The sequence below is a fragment of the Phoca vitulina genome, unplaced genomic scaffold (genome assembly GCF_004348235.1).
Source record: "Phoca vitulina isolate PV1807 unplaced genomic scaffold, GSC_HSeal_1.0 scaffold3, whole genome shotgun sequence".
Classification (NCBI taxonomy): Eukaryota; Metazoa; Chordata; class Mammalia; order Carnivora; family Phocidae; genus Phoca; species Phoca vitulina.
In genome coordinates, this window is record NW_022589706.1 from 34,060,422 (window position 1) to 34,082,367 (window position 21,946).

General features: G+C 36.4%; 1 protein-coding gene across 2 annotated transcripts in view; it reads left to right on the forward strand.

Moving 5' to 3' along the window:
- The window catches only part of GABRB1 (gamma-aminobutyric acid type A receptor subunit beta1), a 375,956-nt gene that overhangs the window by 107,353 nt on the left and 246,657 nt on the right, over window positions 1-21,946 (forward strand). For both annotated transcript variants that reach the window (XR_004298852.1, XM_032400304.1), the window contains exon 4: window positions 9,805-10,025. Coding sequence is in view for 1 of the 2 variants with exons in the window: in XM_032400304.1 (XP_032256195.1) it covers window positions 9,805-10,025 (221 nt within the window). In the remaining variant the exon portion in view is untranslated. The remainder of the gene's footprint in view (window positions 1-9,804; window positions 10,026-21,946) is intronic.

Sequence of the window (21,946 nt, forward strand, 5' to 3'; positions counted from 1 at the left end):
GGAATATTAAGTTTATCAGAATTATTAGCTTAAGAATTCACAAACCACTTTTTCTATACTGCCAAAAAAATTCCTAGAGTTTGGAGGTTTTGTTTTGTTTTTCTCATTAAATGGTATTACATTGCCAAGGTCCTTCTCTGCAGCTATGTCTGCCAAGTCACTTTTCAGCCAGATCCAGTCAAAGACCAATAGAAGTTTGAACAGATGCTCAATGAGTTTGAACCACTGGAGATGGCCAGTATGGAAACTGATGTAGCTTTTTGGTTCTATAAACTTGACTTTTAGGCCTTACTTAATGCTTTTTATAAATTTGAATTTAGTTCAATATTTAGAAAATTATAGTACTAAAGGAGCAGCCTATAGTTTTATTTTTTTATTATATTCAGTTAGCCAACATATAGTACATCATTAGCCTATAGCTTTATTTTTATTTACTTTAGCAAGTTGTCATATTAAGCTCCAGAGCATAGCATCATACAAGGCAAAAGAGTCTGAAACAGCAGTACTTGTGATACATCTATCTATCAAAAAGAGAGATTTATTGCAGTATTTTTTTAGTTGTAAAAAACCCCCCTGAAATAACCTCAATAACCATTAATAGAATAATGATTAATTTCTATACTATAGTATACTGTGTACCCACTAAATGGAATGAGTTATAGCTCTACCCATTGATTTGGAAGAATTTCTGTGCTGTCATTAAGAAAACAGCGATCCGGGGTGCCTGGGTGGCTCAGTTGGTTAAGCATCTGCCTTCGGGTCAGGTCATGATCTTGGGGTCCTGAGATCAAGCCGAGTCAGGCTCCCTGAGAGCCTGCTTCTCTCTCTCCTCCCTATTCATGCACTCTCTCGCTATCTCTCTCTCTCAAATAAATAAATAAAATCTTAAAGAGAGATTCATAGAAGTGAATAATATAATGTTATTTTTTTAAATGATAAAAGTCCCATCTATATCTATATATGTTCCTAGATAATTGTATGAGTATGAGCAAACATATAAAAGGCTACCCACCAAGTTACCAACTGGTTAGTGAAACGAAGTAGGATGGAGTAAGAGATCTTGATAAACAATAAACAAATAGATGACAAATGAATAAACAAATAGCTGTAGAGAAAAGGTACTAATTTTCATGATAAAAAGGTAGTACATGTAGAATGATCTTATTTTCTTAAAGCAGATAGAAAGAAAAATAGCCATCAAGTGTTGATAGTCTCTGAATGTAAAATTAAAACTAAACAAAGCAAATGGTACAGAAAAGAGAGGATGGAGTAAGAGAGCAAACAAGATAAAGTTGACATTTGGGCACTATAATTTGGCTACCCATTCTCTTTTGAGAGTTCCCCAGGGACTCCCAAGAGACCATTACCCATAGTCTCTTTTGGATGATAATTTGATGGATAATTTGATGGAAATCCATCTTCCTATTAGAAAGTCTGAAAATAAAGCTCCTGAGAGTTTCCAAAAGTTTCCTTCTTGGAAGGGTAAATGACAGCTCTAAGAGATATTGGAAATACTTGGCTCTTGAGAGAGATATCACTGTATCCCATAATAATTCATCCCTTCCGCCCTATTAAGAGTGACTAAGATCTCATTCTCCTCCAACAAAACATAATAGAATCTTATTATTGACTGCTCCATTTTAAGCTCTGTTCACATTACAAGATCACAATTCACAAGAGAAGACTGCCTTCCTGGGCTAGAAAATGATCACAAAGTTTTTTCCATCTCTTGTAAATAGTATGTGTTTTGATAGAATCTTGGTTTTCTGATTCTCATATTTTTTCCCAACTTATATCACTCCATAGCTTAGTTTTCTAGAATTGCTATGCATACCACCTAATGGTTACCATTCTGGTCATATATTCATAGTTCAACTCAGGATGGTCAGCCAAAACTACCACATTCTGAATGTTCCACTAGACCCTCCATGCATCTGATTTTATTTCTGCTCTTACTTAAATGTTAGAGAAAATGGAAACACTAATTTTCTAGGAATCTCTGGAACTAAGGAACTTTGAAAAAACCTAGTGTGTCATACATATGTAATTAGTTATGTGGTTTTAAACATCAGTAATGTTTATGAATTATTCTCTTGATGAATTTATCACCTATCTTATACTTTACTGATAACTTTGAATATTGACTAATTTGTAAATGAGATCAAGAGTTGCACTGAATACAGTCCATTTTTAAAGTTTTGGCATAAATAGTCTTATACTTCCAAAATTAACAAGTTATTACTGAAAGTATCAATGAAATTTCATTTGATATATTTCAAAATATCTATTAGTATTTTGTAGAGAGTCACTGTTACTTCATTCCTAAAGAGCAAAGTTATTTTAAACTCCATATCCTTTTCTCATTTCCCAGAAATTTATCAGTTACCTATGTTAGTGGGAATTATAAACCCATTAATCTTGATAAGTTAGAGAAAAAAATCTGGGTTAGTAATTATTTTAGTTAACTGAAAGTCCCCATATATATTATCTAAGGATGGTAAGTTTTTCAGAAAATTGGAATGTAATAAGATGAATTTGCAATAACATACTTAGTGCTTATATCCAGTACTACAAACACACAGCACTACTTAATTCACATTCGGCTAACATATCAGAGCACATGCTATCTACTGCACACTATGCTAGGAACTAAAAACAAAAAATAAAATAAAATAAAAATCCTTTGCCCTTGGGGAGCTCAAAATCTGTGGGACTGGGAAATAACTGTAAGTACTACAATCAAAATAGGAGCAGAGTTGTGGGAGCTCAAAGGAGTGAGTGACTAATCGCAGAATTAAATTTCCCAGGGGTTCTATCTTCTCACCTTATACTGTCGCCGTGGTGAGCCAATTCATTCCCAGGACTTCATCTATCACTTGTGACTCACATGGCTTTGTTTCCCTCTGAGCCCTCTCTTCCTATATCCCGGTCCATAACTACTCACTTGGCACCTCTATGTGCAAATGCCACTGACACCCAGAACACAAACCAGCCTGAAATACATTAGTCATCCTCAGCCCCAGATCTTCAATTCTTATTATCTATCTACTTACTTACGTCAGAAACCCAAGGGTCATCCCTGATGCTCTCTTCTAACTTCACTGCTTCACACATTTTTCCTCTTCTCCACCTCCCCTTCAGTGCTGTGTTAAGTCAACTCTGACCTAGCTCTCTATTCCCTAGGTTAATGCCAGAGCTTGTTAAACTGATATCCTCCTACTCAATAAGCTTGTCTCCTTGAGTAGGCAGCTGCCAATGAAAACAAGTGGAACTATTCCGAATTCTCTGAGTATTTGAAGTGGAGGGAATTTGGTGCAGAGAGCTGGTTACACAGGTGATGGGAGAACTGTGAAGACTACAGAGGACATCAGGTTGGCTTGGGACTAGGCAGTGCTGAGTCGCACCCACTGACATGTGAGTTCCTTGAGGCAGGCAAGAAAAATGTATCAATCCACTTTTTCTCCTCAGCAACTGGCATAATACAAATCTTTAAATAGAGTAAACAGCCATGAAATGTTGACACAATGGACCAGTCATTCTAATAACCTAAGATCTTTTTGACCCAGAAGTTTCTAGAAAATTGTCCCCACTTCAGGTCCAACATTTCAATATATCTTACCAGGGAAATAACTCTAATTATTTGAGCTTCTGATTATTCAGATTTTAGAACATAAGACATTTAAACTGTCACTGTATGAAACATTAATTTTATCATATCCATTTTAAGGTATTGGATGTTTTTGTATAGAAAAACGCTTTTATATTTTTAAAGACAATAAATCTTTATAGCTTCTGCAGTAGGTATGAGATTACAAATGCTGAAATTCTTATATTGTACAGTCTTAGTCTCCAACAGTGGTGGTGTCATGCAGTTCATTGCCTCAGAACCCAAGTGCTTTCTCCAGTTGTCACATCCATGTCACATATGTGTTCATGTCTAACAGTGTGCCCGGGTGATCTTCTGCGGTGCCTCTGTTTTAGTACAAGCCCATAACTTCTCCCACGAGGTTGATCAATTCCAGAATTGTTCAGAACAGAACACAAGACTGACAGAAATTCTGACTACACAGATGGATAAACCAAATGGGGCTATTTAGGATGAGAAAAAGGTAAAGAAGACTATGTTCTTTGAGGCATGGCATGAGGCTACAGTAGGCAAAAAATAAAAATAATGAATGAGAACGTGGGTTTTGGAAACAATGAGAATGCGTGTATTTTATTTATTCATTTATTTTATTTAAATTCAATTAATTAACATATAATGTATTATTTGTTTCCGGGGTACAGGTCCGTGATTCATCAGACACTGATACAAAAACATTCATTTAAACAGGAGCTTGCATTAGAAACAGATGTTGTGTGATTCATTTCGATTACAACTTAAATTGGTTTATTTATCAGGTCATTTTCCACGAAACTTTGCATGAAATGCAAGATGTATGGGTCTTTTTTTCCTATCCTTATAAGGTATACTACTTATTGCCAGCATACACACTGATCTCCAGTTTACTTTTCTTCATAATCGTCATTGGGTTGGATAGGGAATTGTCTTGATAGAAGTAAAACACATCTCCCTTCTCTCTCTTTGCTCTTCTGGTTAATAAACAAAGCCAAATGTGTCTCCCTTTTGTTTTTCAGCCGTTGAACATCCCTGGGTCTCAGGTTTCTCATAATAGCTCCCTTTATCGAAATCAGGAAGATGAGCCAGATGATTGAGGTTTTGTTGGGTTTCCTTAATATGTGCAATTTGTTCTTAATGAGATTCTGATATGGATGTTGATCAGCATCATTATTATGGCTTTTTCTAGCCAGAGAACATAAAAATGAAAATAACTCAGCACAAAGAAAGTGGAATTTATTGTAGTAACAGGAAAAGGGCTCCTGGGAAGTGAGAGTATCAAACATGCCCACGTGTCCACACCTCACGAGAACCAGAAATAGGAAGTAAAAGCCTTCCTGAACTCAGTCATTCGTTCTCTAACGATGTCAGACTCTTCATCTGGTGGCTAGTTTTTGCATCTTTCTCCGTTTTCTTTCTTTCTGTGCAGGCTGGCTTCCCCTCTTTATTCGCAGTCTCTCCTCTCGCACAACCACATAATAACAGTGCACCCTAGTTCTAGGTCATGACTTCTGCATTTAGTCCTACAGCTCCTGTCTCAGATTCTTTATGCAAGAACTAATTTCTGGGAGAGGACTCTGATTGGTTCATCTCATCTTTCTGAGCCAGGCACAGATTTATTTCCTGCCTGTAGATCAGCTGCTTTTAAATCAGGTATCTACTCTCTGTTCCCAAGGTGGAGGAGGGCAGGCTCATGAGATATAGAATGTGGCCTTGTTCAATCAGCAGGAGCTGTCAGCAGGGCAGTTTCCCTCACAGAAGGGACCCTAGACCTGGCAGGCAATGATGCACAGCTCTACTACAATCAGCTCTTGGGGAAAGCTAAACTGGCATGAATATTTTACAGGGAACAAGGATTTGTAGTTGGAATGCTTTATAATGTTTATTCAAATTTATGAAAGATAAAATAAAAATGTGTGTGGGAGCACTGATTCTTTAACACACACACACACACATTCCCTTTCTTAAGAATTCTTTGAAAAGAAGGGATCGTTCATATGATCTTTCTGAGTGGATGCAATATTACTGGATGTTAAAGCAATATTTTATCTCTTCCCTAACAAGCTAGCCTGAGATGTGTGTTGATCATGGAGGCAGCTCATAAAAGACTCACTTTTCCAACCCACTATAAAGTCTCAGAGCTCATTCTGGTAAGAAGCAGACCTCAATAAAACACATAACCCTTTTTCCTTATTCCAGTGCTAGAAAATGGATTTTTATCAAATGATTTCTTATGATAAAGTGGCAAATTATAAACCGTCTAATGCCAGAATTCCCTGGCACAAAAGTTTTGAGGAATACGTTAAAAGCTCAGGTAGACCTGTTAATATACATATTTTTCATGATAAATAGTGATAAAGGATTTTGAAGTATTTTATTAATACTGAAAGGAAAGATATTTTCTAAGGCAGGGTTTCTTGGCTTTGGCACTACTGACATTTTGAGCCAGGTGATTCTTTGTTGTGGGGGCTGTGCTGTGTAGTGCATTATGCTGGGAGGCATCCCGGGCCTCTACCCATAAGTGCCAATAGCACACACCATTGCTCCCAGTTGTGACAACCAAAACCGTCTCTAGACATTGCTAAATGTCCACTGGGGGCAAAATTGCCCTGGGTTTAAAACCACTGATTTAACCTTTATTCTCCACAAGAATTATTTTTATTTATTATAAATATTTTCTTATTCCCCTAACATTTTTAGATTTAAAAAATATGCCCTTTTGGAGTATAATCGAGCACTACTGATTTGGTATCCTCTCTCTTGCTTTTCTTCAATGAATCAAATTCTCTCATGCCCGAATTAGCCTGACCAATTTCATTAGCCAACTCACACCCATTAATCCCATTAATTTGCGTCAGTGTCAGAGAATCCCCTATGGCCCATAGTTTCTAAATATGTCGCTCTTCCTCTCACAGAGTAGCTTGCATACTTGAGAAAGCTGGTTGAACAATTGTAAGTACATCTCGAATAAAAATCGTTTTAGTGTTCTTGTTCAAAGTATCGCTACCTTTAATTTCTTTCTGAAAAATTTTCCATCCTTCCTTGAGTGCTTGCACTTTGGACTAATGAAGAATTAATAGAAAATCTGTTGAATGAGAGGACAAAGTACAGCAATTTTAAGCCTTTCTTTTCCATCTAAAAATGTAATACACCAAAACGAGTCATAGACAGATGTCACTGTTAATATTTCTATTAAGATGCAGCTAGAATAATTTATTTTAAATACAGCAAATAGTTTCTCAGACATGTAAATAATAAATTCTCTCAGAGAGAATTTGCCTATCTCACAAGGTTGTGAGAACAAAATGTGATAATAGATATGAAAAACTATGAGAACCACAGAGCACAGAACATTCTCCAGGAGAAACAGATTATTGTTATGCGTGCACTATAATACAAATAGTACAAAAGGAGATATGGCTGTATTTTAAGTCTTTCCATAATGTTCATCATTATCACCATGATTATCATTATCTTCAAAAAGGTTTTCATTAAGTTTATCAATCTCATATGTCCATATTTCCATTTATCCTGGAATCAGGTCATAGATTAGAATAATAATGCTAGAAATACATAAGAAAAATTTTGAAGGGTACTTGTGCCACTTCCAAATGTAACATGATACAAGCAGAAATATTTTGCACTGAATTACTTCTTCTTGCAAATAGGGTAATAAATTACTGTTTTAATTTCGAACCATGATGTGATTTTTAGCCAATATTTAGTGAAAACAGAGTAGGAGTTGTGTAGAGCACAGATCTCACTGCATGCGTACAGTTCTCTCTCCACAGGAAACAAAACAGTTTCCAGAAAAGGAAGAGAAAAGGTCTACACACATGCACACCCATGCACCCATGCACATGCACTTACTTAAATCTATGCAGAGATTACTCATGTGTACACTATTTTCTCCTTTTGACTCTCCATTGTTTACTTACCACAAACTCATATTTTCATTAGAGTATTGTTTCGCCATTATAACCCTTTTACTTTACAAGAATAAGTTTTTCCACATCACACGCCAAAACTCTATTGAGAAAAAGGTGGAATAAGAATTTAGCCCCATGGTCTCATTGTGAGGAAATCCTTTGTCCCACTTGTGAAGATCTGGAAGCTAATGACTATTGGGCATGAATACTGCAACAGTGTATTCCGTTGCTGACTGTGCTGCTCACTGAGGCAAAGTTTACATTAACAGGTCTTTGGCTAATTATTAATTTTCCTACATTGACTGAATGACAAATAAGAACTGGACACCAAGCCTTGCGATTGATTACAGACAATTGCTTATTTTCATTGTCAGTGAGGTATTTCTGCCTACAAGGTTTTTTTTCCCATAAACATCTCTTTAAAAATAGAAATGCTTATGAAAATGAATATGCACACTCAAAGTAATTTGGAAGCATGATATTAATCTTTAGATAGCAACAATTTTGAAGTTAATATATTTGTTTAGCATGTTACAGTTTCTAAGGAGGCTTCCCCATAATTTTCCCAAGTAATGTTTATAGTAAGCCAGTAAATGCTATTATTTTTATTTTAAAAATGAGCCATCTGAGATATAGAGGGTTAAGTTCATCATGGCTACATAGCTCTACATGTGTTAGATCTTAGAATCAAGGTATTTTGAAATCTAAGGCCCAGAATCTGCCCAATTCATTTTTCTTCCAAAAAGGTGTTATGTTAAGAAATTGAAGACAATACAGTTGAGAATAGTAGCATTTGAGAAGGGAATTGTATGTAACACTGTGGATTTTCTTTTTTGTTAAATGTAGGTAAGGTGGAAGGAGCTTTTAGACCTTTAAGGTGTGTGTGATTAATATTGTGTGATTAATAGTGTAGAGCTAATGAACAAGAAAGGATGGCTTTGAATTATTGCACAGTGCCTTCTGAGTAAACAGTGTAAGTGTTCTTGAATATAATGGTTAAAGGACACTGGAACTCATTATCCAGAATGAATATTGTTTTATATTTTGGGATTTTTCAGAAATGCATATAGATCCATAAAGCGTTCTAAATAAAGTACGGTTTGCCCAGATGTAAGGTATGATGTGGTTAGTTGTGTAGACAACAATAGCAGTACACAGACATTGTGCAGGAGTTCTGCAGTGTTTTCTTAACTGCTGCGAAAGCATTCACAGTCAACACTGATAAATAAATATCCTGTAAAAGAAAAAGTGAACTTTCTATTTTTATTACATTGGGACTCACATCTTAAAGACTTTATGATTTTACTGCTACCATTTTTTAATGGACAATTACACTTTGTATTACTAGAGCTCTTTAAAAACAGACAACTAAAACTCAGATAATCATCATGGTTCTTCTCTAGTAGCTTGATTTATTTATTGAGCCCAAATCTTCCTGTCTCTCACTGCTAGGGAAAATCTGGGCAGAAAAAAAAAAATGCAAAAGGATGTCCTTAGTGTTACCTTTTACAAGAGGTGAGGAAACAAACTCAAATACAAACCCATCTCTGAAGTCAAACCAGTTCTTAAAACAAAGCAGGAATGAGATAAGAGAGAAATAGTTGAGCAGTTCCACCACTGATTTCAGTTCTCAGGCCAAATAAATATCTCCATCCAAACATGCTTTATAAACTACTTTTTAGTACCAGTAGACAAGTTGTAATTTGCTAGAAAGATCCAGATAATGGTAACTGATGACCTTTATAAGGCAAAGAGCAGTATTCATTCAAAAGGCATTTGCAATTTGGAAAACACCTTCTCCTTTCAAGTGCATCAATCTTTAGTTATTATTGAGCACACGTTCCCCGCCAAATAGTACCATAAATATAATATCCAGAGGTAGATTTTTGTGAACATGGATCTCTCAGCACAACTTCCCTTTATGACCTACCCCATGACCATTACCTTAACTTCAAACCTCAAAATTCAATTAAATGGATTTTCCCTACATTGGAGTGAACACTTGCGCATGCCTTCAATTATTGCTCCAGTACTTCTAACCTGTTGGTTGCCCTATACCTGGAGGTGCAAATTTCCGTGTATTCAGGTGTAACTTCGGGGACAGCAGAACAGTGGTCTCTGGGAACATATGATACCACAGACTGTTGCTTTCATGACGAAAGGCCTTTGATGATGATGGTGATGATGATGATGATGATGATGATGATGATGATGATGATCAAATTTTTTGGTTTTTGTGTTTCATTTGTTTCACAGGATTATACACTCACCATGTATTTCCAGCAGTCTTGGAAAGACAAAAGGCTTTCTTATTCTGGAATCCCACTAAACCTCACATTAGACAACAGGGTAGCTGACCAACTCTGGGTGCCAGACACCTACTTTCTGAATGACAAGAAATCATTTGTGCATGGGGTTACGGTGAAAAATCGAATGATCCGACTGCATCCTGATGGAACGGTTCTCTATGGACTCCGGTAAATGACTTTGTGTTGCATGGTTCACTGTTACTGCTGTTCTTGTTGTTAGGTTTTATTTTTTACTTTTGGGAATGGGCAGTGGGAAGAGAAGCAAGTAGGAGAATATAGAGACACTTTTATGTTATCTCCATAACAAAATTAAATTAAAGACTGGAAAATCTCTTTTGGAATCATTGGAGTTAAACCTAGGCAATTTTGTTCATCAAAGGTAAGTGAATTATTTGCCCTGAACTTCCAATAATAAACAGAGTAATAAGAAAATGTATGTTTGCCAGATTTTATATCTAACTTATTGTAGAAGTTAAATCTTTTTTTAGCTGATTGCTTGATTATCTCAGAGCCACCCAGACCGAACTGAAATGTGTTCTAAGTACTTAATTATGAAAGAGAATTAGGAAACAATATCTTGAAGAAGTAGGAAAATAATTTTTGGTGACTTTGAGAAGATTCATAGTGTTTTCATTCCCTTAAATCCCTCCTTTAGTGTTTGCATTTAGGTATATGATCCATATTGAATTAATTTTTGTGTTTCATGTAAGGTAAGGGTTGAGGTTCAATTTTTTCCATATGAATATCCAGTTATATAATTTACTGAAAAGATTCTTCTTTTCCCACCAGATTGTGTTGATGCCTTTGACTGGATAAGTGGGGGTCTAGTTCTAGGCTCTACTCTGTTCCATTGTTCTTTTTGTCTATCCACAAGCAGTATCACACTATTTTAATTATAATAGCTATATGTTAAATCATAAAATAGTGTAAATCCTCCAACTTTGTACTTACTGTTTAAGATTGCTATGGATATTCTAGGCCTTGTGCTTCTTCCTATAACTTTTAGAATCAACTTGTTGATTTCTACCCAAAAATTCTGCTGGAATTATAATTGATACTGCATTGACTCTGTAGATCAATTTGGGGAGAATGAATATCTTAAAATTATCTAATATTCTAATGCATGAATATGATATACCTTCATTTATTTAGGTTACCTTTAATTTATATCAAAATGTTTTACACCATAATGGGTTTTATTTTGTTTATTTGGCTTTTTATGTATCAAGTATAAAAGAGGTATGATACACCTGTAGTGGTCTACTATTAACCCTCATTTGGTTAATGGTTTATTAAAAATTTTAGAGCTATAATTCAAATCAGCTTCCCATTTTACCAAAGAAATACCTGAATTGTGGCATATTATTGTAGGATATGTAGAGTGGTGGTTCTTTAACCTTTGTTGTCACCTTTCATGATATCTTTGAGAAGCTGATGAGAGCTATATTCACAAACTCATATGTGCGCCAAATTTTCCCATTAATTTAGGGTCTTCATAAGCCCCCTAAAATTCTTCACACACCATCCACACCAAGCTAAAACTCTAGACAAGGGATAAAATGCTACAATTAATTTCTGTATATTCACGGATACCCAAAAACAATATGCAAGTGAAAAAAATTGCACTTTTTTTCTGCACTAAGTTCTGCGCTAAAACTTCTGAACTTAACCCAGTGGTTGATTATTTAGTTGATAGTTTTGGACTTCATCTGCATAGTAAAACAGCATTAGTTGCAAAATAACATTTGTAATTTCTCCATTTTTTCAGTACCCCAAGAGCTTTCAATTCTAGTTTAAAATCTCTGACCTAAAAATCTCTCAGAAAAATGGTAAAATAAACCAACAATTCCCTTGAGTGTATTGATAGTTACTACTGACAAAATCTCCTAATCCAAGATCAATAGTGATCATCAGTGATGGTGCCTACACTGGAAATCAGTTGTAATTTTTTGTCACCTATGAAACTTCTACCGGATATAACCAAGGTGTAAAGGGACAAATTACTCTTCTAAAGTATTCTGGGAGAATAATTCCATAACCCAACGTAGTAAGCTAATCAATTACATGTATAATCACTATATGTGATTAGTAAAGAATGTATAAAAAGTTGTTTTTGTTTAAAAGAAAAAGGAACCAGGTTATTTATAGGCAAGAAAGTAGTTTGCATTCTCAGTTTACAGAGTCTCACTTCAGGCATTTCTCAAATTATTGGTAGCCTCTACCAATGGGAACTGATGGAAAGGGAGAAAAATATTTGAGAACCATGAAGTTGAACACACCTCATTGTAAACTGATAAAACTGAGGCACAAAACAGGAAGGACTTTTCTAAGGGCACAACAAAGTAATGGCAGAATTGGGACTAAAATCCAGGTATCCTGATTCCCATACATGTGCTTTTCCTACCCCACTGCCTTTCATACACATTTAGAAGTCAACACCTCCTTCCAAGTTGTACAAGATTGCTTTCTCCTCTTTGGAGCCAACCCAGGCTTGGAGCCCCCAGACAGATCTCCCAAAGGTAAACACAAATCCTTCCTTTATTATGTGAACTCTGATCTCTTTTGGCACCAGCATTCTCCATAAGAGCTTCACACCATTTCTGATATTTCTCTTTCCTTGTTTTCTTCCCTACCTCTTCCCCCCAAAGGTTTGTTTTTCTTTTCCTGGAGTTTATAAACATCCTGGAGAAACCATAAGATATAGCAAAGAAAGCATGACATCTGGAGTCAAAGGACCAAAAATGGGCTCAAACTCCAACATTTCTGATTGTTTGACCTTGAACAAGTGACACAAATTTACTGAGTCTTAGTTCTAGCACCTGCAATAGTGGATTAATAATCCCTGATACATAATTGGGAGATTCTTATGACATAATGATTATGTTAATACATGGTTAATTCTAAATTATATTTTTCTAAGTCATTGTGCCTTATATAGCCTTATTAGGTGCTGGAAAAACTGCACATGGAGGGTGATTCTCTAATTCCCAGGGGCATCAGTGACCAAAACAGAGATACAGTTGTCCAATTAAAAACAAAACAAAAAAATATTCAGGGACATCTGGGTGGCAGCTCAGTCGATTAAGCATCCAAGTCTTGGTTTAAGCTCAGGTCATGATCTCAGGGTCTTGAGATCAAGCCCTACATCAGGCTCTGTGCTAAGCAGGGAATCCACTTGAGATTCTTTCCCCTCCCTCTCCCTCCCCCTGTGCCCCTCCCCCTGCTCACACAGTGCTCCCCCTCTCTCTCTCTCTCTCTCTCTCTCTCTCTCTCAAAATAAATAATTTAAAAAAATTCAATGAGTGCCCAGTATATGCCATATATTCACTGTTCTGGCCCTGGAAATAATTCCTCAGAAGCCTGATAGAAATTTGTCATTGTGGCAGAGGGAAACTGTGCAGTGACTGTGGGTCAGAAGACTTGAGGCTAAACTAGATTGTGCTCTTCAGTAAGCTATTTCCTCCTCTGGGCTTCAGATCCCTCAGACTTAAAGGGAAGAGATTGCATATAATTCTCCCTAAATTCCCTTCCAAATCTAACTTCCATTGCTTCTATGGTCCTATATATTCAGGCATGTTTATTTTAATTCTTCTGATATAACATTTCTTAGTCTTAGAAATGAGGATCTGCATTTTTTTTCTTGGTAATTGCCTTTTTAAGGGTAACTGCCATGTATTACTTCCTAAGCACATGTACTAGAAAGTCCTTATCGTATAACATATGTATTGGCATATTTATAGCTGTACTTATTTTAGACATGGATAATGAGGAGAAAGAAATTCTTGCCTTATCCTTTTCCATAAGTCCAGCTAATAGTCATTATGAAATGAGACCATACACTAACGGGTTGTTTTTAGCATTGATGGGATAAATGGGATTTTCTGAATGTAACTGAAAGCCCCTTCAACCAGGAATTCCATAATCACAAGACCATATCATTAAGCTAAATAACAGTCTTTCTATATTCAGACTCATTATGAGATGCTCAGACAATGCGTATGAAGCCACAGGAATAAAATTGGTGGTTTTCTATTTTTGTGAACTATGTCAGATCAGACTTGCCACACAAGGAAGGCCACACAATTGTGATAACGCTTTAAAGTGACAGAATGGTGTCTGATGGGAGTCTAGTGCTTTTGGAGGAGCCAGGCTGCTGTGCGGCTGGCGCTCAGCAAATAGAGGAGACTCCATTCCTTATGTGTTTTGCTACCAGGTTACTGCTGCTGTGACAAAATGCATTGTACCAAGGAGCAGCGCCACACTCACTATTACTTCTTCCATTTTGCTCGAGATCTACATGAAAGATGTCTGTGATGTGCTGTAAGATGTGGCAGGAGACTGGAACTTATGTCTGTGTCCCTCGACCGCTCCACCCTGCTCCTTTTAAAGCACATAATGGCACTTCTTTCCTTACTCAAACGTGGAGACTGAACAACCAAATTCCTCAGTGTCATGGCATCAAAGCCTTAAACTTCGGTCTTTCCTCCCCTCCATTTAACTCTGAGGATGATTTTCTCCTCTTTCGAAGGCCAATCTCTCCACATATGCATTTAATTTTCTTGCTGCACACTCTTTTCAGACTTTGCTCCATTCTTTTAGCAAATCTTCAGTCTTCCCTCCCCACTGGCTCCTTCCCCTTGGTTTTGTCCTCAAACACCAGTCCTCTCACATCTTACATCTTTGGTTTCCTCTGCTCTCTCACCATTTACTGCTCAGTCTCCAAAACCGTGGCCCCACACATGCTACTTTCCTGAAACAACTCTCCAAAATTACCAGCACTGTTGCTGGTTCTCAATCTATACTCTTGGGTTCTCTGAATGATTTAAGAGTGGTGACTGACCTGGACTTCAGGATTTCCAAGACTTGGAGCAGTTTTTTCATTATTGCTGTTCTTCTGGTCTTTTTGCTCTTCCCCCACTGGTTCCTCTCTGGCCTCTAATGGTGAATTAGCGGGATTCCTTGAGGTTTGACCAACTCACTAAGGTGACAGCTTAAATATCTAAAATCCCAAATTATTGAGTTCAGAAAAATATTTGTAATTGCTTACTGAGCATCTGTATCTGGACGCCCACCTGGCCAGATCCTCCTGACATGACCCTTATTTCCTATTATCTGTTTTTTTTTTCTAAAACCAGATTCTCCTCCTTATACATCTGCTAACAAAAATCGTCATCCTCCAAGTCAATAGGAATAACCTTGCAGGCAGTTTTGACTCCACATCTCTTTTGTTCTGAGATCCAATCTATTGCTTCTGCTCTGCTGTATCTCAGCCACGTCCATTTACAAACCATTTCCATCATCTAAATTAACATCCTCACTATCTGTCACTTCCTGGCCAACCTCCTATCTCAATTTTTCTTGTTCTTATCACTGCCATCTTATTTTACCTATAGTGCGTGTCAGATCATATCACTCCTACAGGAAAAAAAAATGTCTCCCAAGTCCCCATAAAATCACATTTTCCTTCTTCTGTCTGTAATCTAAGACCTCTGTATGTGACCAAAACAACTTTCCCACATCATCACCCATTTCCTTCCTCTATGAAGCCTAAACTTTTATAAAACAACTTACCTGTTTCTCTAAACACACTCAGGGCATTTCAAACTCAAGTATGACCCAAATATATGACCCAAATAGATCATATTTATACTAAAAAAACTATATGCTATTTATCTGAAATTCAAATTTAACTGGGCGTCCTGTACTTTATCTGACAACCTCAGAGTCCTGCTGAAATGCTCTCCCTTCTCTATCCCCAAACTCTCTTTCCCTCACTCCACCACTGTCTTCCACCTTACTCCTTTTTCTTAAAAACCTCTCTGAAATTCCACTTTATCCATGAGGACTTTCACAATCTTTTTAACCAAATAAAAACTCTCCGATTTGATACCTTATTTTGCTTTAATCTCATGTAGGCCCATGAGATTTGTAACACTCTTTTGATGTTATATCTTTCTGTGTCTTACTTAGGGTTATTTTCCTGTGATACCAACAAGACTGTATGTCTGCTGAAAATGTGCTCTGTATTTCCTTAACCTTTGATCCTCTCTCTCAAACCAAATAAACGTTTGAAAAATTGAAATGAAAATTTGTTGGATGCAGTCACCTGACTCACAATCGTTGTCAGCTGCAACATTTCCTATATCTAAATGATGGCTCTTAACCAAAGAGCAATTATCACTATTAATCACCAGATGTGTTCTGCCTCTTGTCCAAACATGATCCAGCTGGCTGCAAACACTGATTCTCTCCAAGGTCTGACCCTGTGGATGCTGAAAGACAGTGTTTATCTTTCCTGAAAATGGCAGGCATGGAATGACTGAATCTGGGAGCATATTTAGTGGAATACTTAACCTTCTTAAAACTGCCCTTCCTTTTGCCTTTCGCTCCTAACCCTTGCCTTGGCTTTTCTTTACACGATTCACAATGCTTCTTTCCTGCATCTTCTACCAAAGGTGAGCTTGGGGCCAGGTGGTTTTGAGGAGTTATGTGAGAATGGGGAGTGGAATGAATAGTGAAAGTTCATTTGGCCCAATACTGGCTCAGATTGGACCTTGTAAGTATGTTGAGTGTTATATGGGCTTGTGTGCACATATCGTAAACACATACAGAATAAATAATAAATATCACAGCATTTAATATTGATGGCAATTATATCAAGGAATTTAGCCAATACCAAAGTATATAAATAACTACAACTATACTATGCATGAGTGCTATACTAATATCCAAGTATATAAATGTGCTAACTAATACCCAACTATATAAATAATTGAGACTATACTATGCTAAGGGCTCTCCCTCTATTGTCATATTTGGTCTTTACCACAACACTATGAATTATGTACTATTATTATGCTATATACCAACACCAAGAGAATCTAAAGTAACTTTTCTTGCCTCATAATTTATTGTCAAGGTCAAACAGGTCAAACAGGTACACACATTTCATTTGCTTCGTAAGTCATGTTCTCCACTTCTAGCAAGAGATACAAAATGCCTTCCTGTCTCTGTTTGTGATGTGAAGATTGATGAGCAGATTCAGGCATTGACAACTTGATCTATCCATTATAATAATCTTGTTAATTTTTATGTAATTGCATTAGTTTGCTGAGACTGCTGTAACAAAGTACCACAAAATGGGTGCCAACAGAAATTTGTAGTCTCCCAATTCTGGAGTCAACAAGGTTGGTTCCTCCTGAGGGCTATGAGGTAAGGATTGGTTCTAGGCCTCTCTTCTTAGCATGACTGGCTTTTCCCTGTGTCTCTTCATATCACCTTCTTTCTATGTGTATCTCTGTGTCCTCTTTTTAAAAGGACACTGGTCATATTGGATTAGGGCTTCCATAATGATCTCACTTTAAATTGATTACCTCCATAAAGACCCTACCTTCAATAAGGTCACACTCTGAGGTATTGGATGTTAGGACTTCAACAGATGAATTCAGGGGGACACAACTCAGCCCATGACAATTTTAGCAGTCTCTGATAGTCTTTGCCCAAACTGATTTAGAAATTGCAAAATGGTGATATTCTATCATTCTTTCTTTATTTATTAACTAGCTTATTCTCTAAGCAAGAACTTTCCCTCATCGACTATTGGGTAATCCTGAAATAAAGTTGTTGCGGTGAAGACGGCATAAATGCTTGATTGTTTCCCTTTATTTAGCAGTTTTCAAAATAGCTAGTCGTGTCCCTAGAATCTCCCAAATGTGACCACTGAGGTTTGGCATTTTGTTGTTTTCTTGTGTGTGTATCCTTATGAAGTCACAGGTTGAAATAGGTATGCCTGTTCCAGTCCCCTGCAGCTGTTTTTACTTTCACTCCTCACGTTGTCCTGTCTTTGGCCACTGGAACCCCCTTTAAGTTTGCTCCTGAGTTGTTTCAACATGACCTCAGTAGTCATTGAGCTCCCTTGTCTTCTGATACATCACCTTACACAGTTTGTATTGATATTTCTGATTCAAATTTAAAATTACAGGGCTTTTATTCAACTTCTTTGATTTTACGTTTGTTTCTTTCATCTTCTTTAAAAATAATTTAAAAATATTTTTAAAAAGAAAGATACATTATACAGCCACCCTAAAAACAAACAAACAAACAAACAAACAAAACAAACAAAAAATTAAAAACTCCAACCTGGTATTATGGGGAGTGTTATCATATTTTAGCAGACAACTTCTGGGAACTCAAACAAACATTTGTTCAATAAATGAATGGATAGCTATCTTTAAAAAAAAAAAAGGCTAAATGAAAATGTTCCATATAAAATGTAGTTACATAAACCTTAATAAAAAGAAAGTACCAGGAAAAAAATTGATTTCTAATGTATTAACATGATTATTTATTTAGTTTATCCTGTTATATATATAACATATATGCATACATATATGTATATATATGTTTTTAAATAAAAATACCAACATTATTGTTACTAATGATGGCATTACCAAAAACAGGTTAAAATTTCTTCACAGTGATTTTGCCTTTAGGGTGTATCCTATTAGGGACATAGAGTAGAATTACTGTTTTTAAAGTTACATTTTAAACTTCAGTGCCTTACTATATGGTTAAGCCTCCACTTAAAGAAGTGCATTTGGCTTTTGGTTTGGATTTTTTAAATTTGATTGAATTCTGTTTCATAAATATATAAAACATTTACATGGTTCTAAAGTCAAACAATGAAACAAAAGAAGTCTTACTTTCACTGTGCTCCTGACTCCCATTTTCTTCCCCCGTAACATTTTAATTTGCTTTAAGATTTTCCTTCTAATGTAACAGACATGCACACATAGTGACCACCTTGGCTGGAAGGTAGCACAATATACCCACTACTCTGTACCTTGGGAAGCGATTTTACAAAGCCACCGTAATGTTGAAAGCAGATTTTAATCCAACTTTCCTCATTTCCGCCTGCATTCTTAACCCCTGCACAGAGCAAAGCACACAGAGAAGCTTTTCTCTGTGCTGTTTAAGCTTGTCTTCCCCTGCAGATTATTGCTGTGAAGACAGTCACCTCTGTCTGATGCTTTCATTGCTCATGATTATAGAAATGAAAATAATTGGAGAGGGTACACAGCATAAATGGGAATAGCTCTGCCAAGTGTGTGAGCTTTAGAAAATGTACATAACTTTGTCAAGTTTTCTAACACATGCAAATGACTCCAAATTCCAAAGAGAAGCTTCTAAATTTCAGGTTTCAGAAAGGAATCTAATGTTAACCAGAAACCTGTGGCCTAAGAGGGATTTTGAGAACTCCCCTGCCATATTTGCTTACCTAGCTTGACTCTGAATTGATTTTTTGATGTGCTTGACAGTGTCTGACCGTGGGTTGTGCATGAGAATAAAATCAATGACTACATTTATTGAATATAAAAGAAAAACAGAGTTTCCCGCTATTCTTTGGAGGATCATCTCATCTTGCCTTGGTCTTCATGATAAAGCAAAGTAAAAAGTAAAGGCAATTATTTTGATAATAGTGGTCCAGGAAAAAAAAGAAAAAACCCAAAACCCACCACTATGGATTTTTAAAGCAGTTTGGGGTCCTAAAGATTTCACATTAGCTCTCCACATTGATAGTACACCCTGAAAAAATCACTTCTCTCTCCTACAGACTTTCTGTATAGAAGCAGTTATGATTACATTCTGGAGTCCTGGGCAGATCACACAGGGCTTCCTGTGAGATGTGCTGGGCAAAGATACTGTGGAGCTGATTGTAGAGAATAAATATGTGGGCTGATGCAGTGTTTGCAGAGGAAGGTTGGATGATATTGACAAATGCATCCTGTTAAGAGAAAGAAACTTGTTACTTCAAATGGAAGAGAGACAAAACAGGCCATGCATAAAGAATAGGGAGCTCACTCTATTAGGAAGAATGCCTGGAGCTTCTCTTTACAATTCCCACCAAAGAGCATAGTATTGCTATTCCCCGCACACTGTAGTTGCCTTATATTTTAGAGTGGCATACCGAGAAAGCTATTTGAAACGTTCCTCAGTAAAAGGGCTGCTATTTTTGCTGTTCAAAGTTTTTATTTTTATTTTTAATGTTCTTTATTCATCTATCTAGATATGAAAAACTTTTATGATTCAATATTTGTTAGAGTCTCTTTTTTGATAAATATGGCATTGTGACTAATTCAGGTACTAAAAGACCAATTTAAATAATTACACAATTACTATAACTATTGTGTGGCCACGTGATCTGTGGATGTGTCATTATTATTAAACCTCCTTAATTAAATTAATGTAGAAGATTAAGTAAAAACTGTGACCATAAATTATCTAAAAAAAAAAATACATCTCCTGAAATCCTTAACCTTGATTGAGTCTCTCATGGAGTAATACTCTCAGGAAAGAAGAAAAGAACTAGAGAAAAACATGTAAGAAGGAGAAAGAAGGAAAGATGGAGGGATGGAAGGCAGGCAGGAGGAAAGGCAAGAAGGCAGGGAGGCAGGGAGAGAGGGAGGGAGGGAGGGAGGGAGGAAACAAAAAAGAAAAGGAAAACCAAATATCTTAAAGCTGTGACATATTTTTTAGATACTAGTTATAATATGACAAACAACACCACTTCCAAGAAGATGCATTAGGTTTGACAACCATTGGTCTCCAGGACCCTCAGCTGATTCCATTAAACCGTCATTTCCAGCTTCAGTATTTTCGTTACCACTTCCAGGATATTTGCCACAACTGCGTATCATCCAAAATTATTGACTCATTTTTTGCTTATATATGTATGTATATATATATATTTTTTTAAAGGAAACTTTTATTACTTCTGTATGTGGAAAATTATTACTTTAAAAAATAGACATTAAAATGCATCTAAGCTAGGGATTTTATTAAAATATAAAAATGCCTAACCACATTCCACCTACAGTGATCTTTCCTCGTTGGATAGAATTGAAATAACAATATTACTTATCTTGTGGGGTATTACTAAGGTTAAGTAAGTTAATACGGTAAAGGACTTACAACATTCTCTGATACATAGTAAGGGCCTGATGAGTACTGACTTACCTTGTTTAAAACTTGTGGTGTATGCACACGTAGATAACAAACACATGTTGTAGACATGCCAATGGTCATCATCAAAATAAAGGCCTAAATTTTCTTTACTAATCTTTCAGGCACCAAGTGAAAGCTAGCCTCCCTTTCAGTGTCTGTGTCTCAGATTGTGAAATGGCCATCCCAGAAGCCACCAGCTGGCTATGCTGCAATTCAGCTTCTCATTTTGAATACCAAAGGGAAGCGGGAGTATGTTTCTCAAACCTAAAATTCCACCTTGGTTTGTCTATCACAAGTAATACTAAGCCTGATATGTCACTTCTTATATTTCAGTATTATGATACTATAACTTTCCAGATGTGGAGTGACCAATGTAATGGATTATGGTGCTTATAGATCATGCAGCATTCCATACCATAACGGAAGCAGTAGTCTATTCTAGACCAGAATAGAAATGTCATGGAGAACTTCTGGAAGTAGCCATATGCCATTAAACTGCAATAGAAAACATTCTGTTTAAGGCTTTATCTCTTAGAAAGATATTAACTTATTTTTTACACCAACATCAGTAATCTCACTGGTGTTAATATATTGTACCTATTTGCAGTAAGCCTAATATTGCCCAATTACATCTAAAAGAAGCAATGGAACAATGAATGCAATATTTACTAGAATTAATGCCTCATCCTTCAGAGTCTCAAACCACAAAACACATTTTGGGGAAAAAATGTTTTCCTACATAGCCCACGTTTGCCTCCTGTTTGGAAATAGTACTGTTGATCCAAGTAGAGCATGCTTTGTCCTTTCCAGGACATAAAAGTTATATTAAAGAAGTAGCTCTTTGTCCAATGAATTGATCCTCACTTTTTATATCTTTTAGGAAAACTTTAGGTTTATCTTTCCTAAGCCTTGTTTTCTTCTTTTTAATAAAGACAAGGATAGAGCTATGGGGGCAAAGCCAACCTATAAGGAAACCACAAAGAGCTGGAGCCCATAGAACTTCCTGATCCATTTCCTTCTAATTGCAAAGCAGTGGTAGACACTTCAATAACAATAACAATAAATAATGTAAATACAGTTTTTAT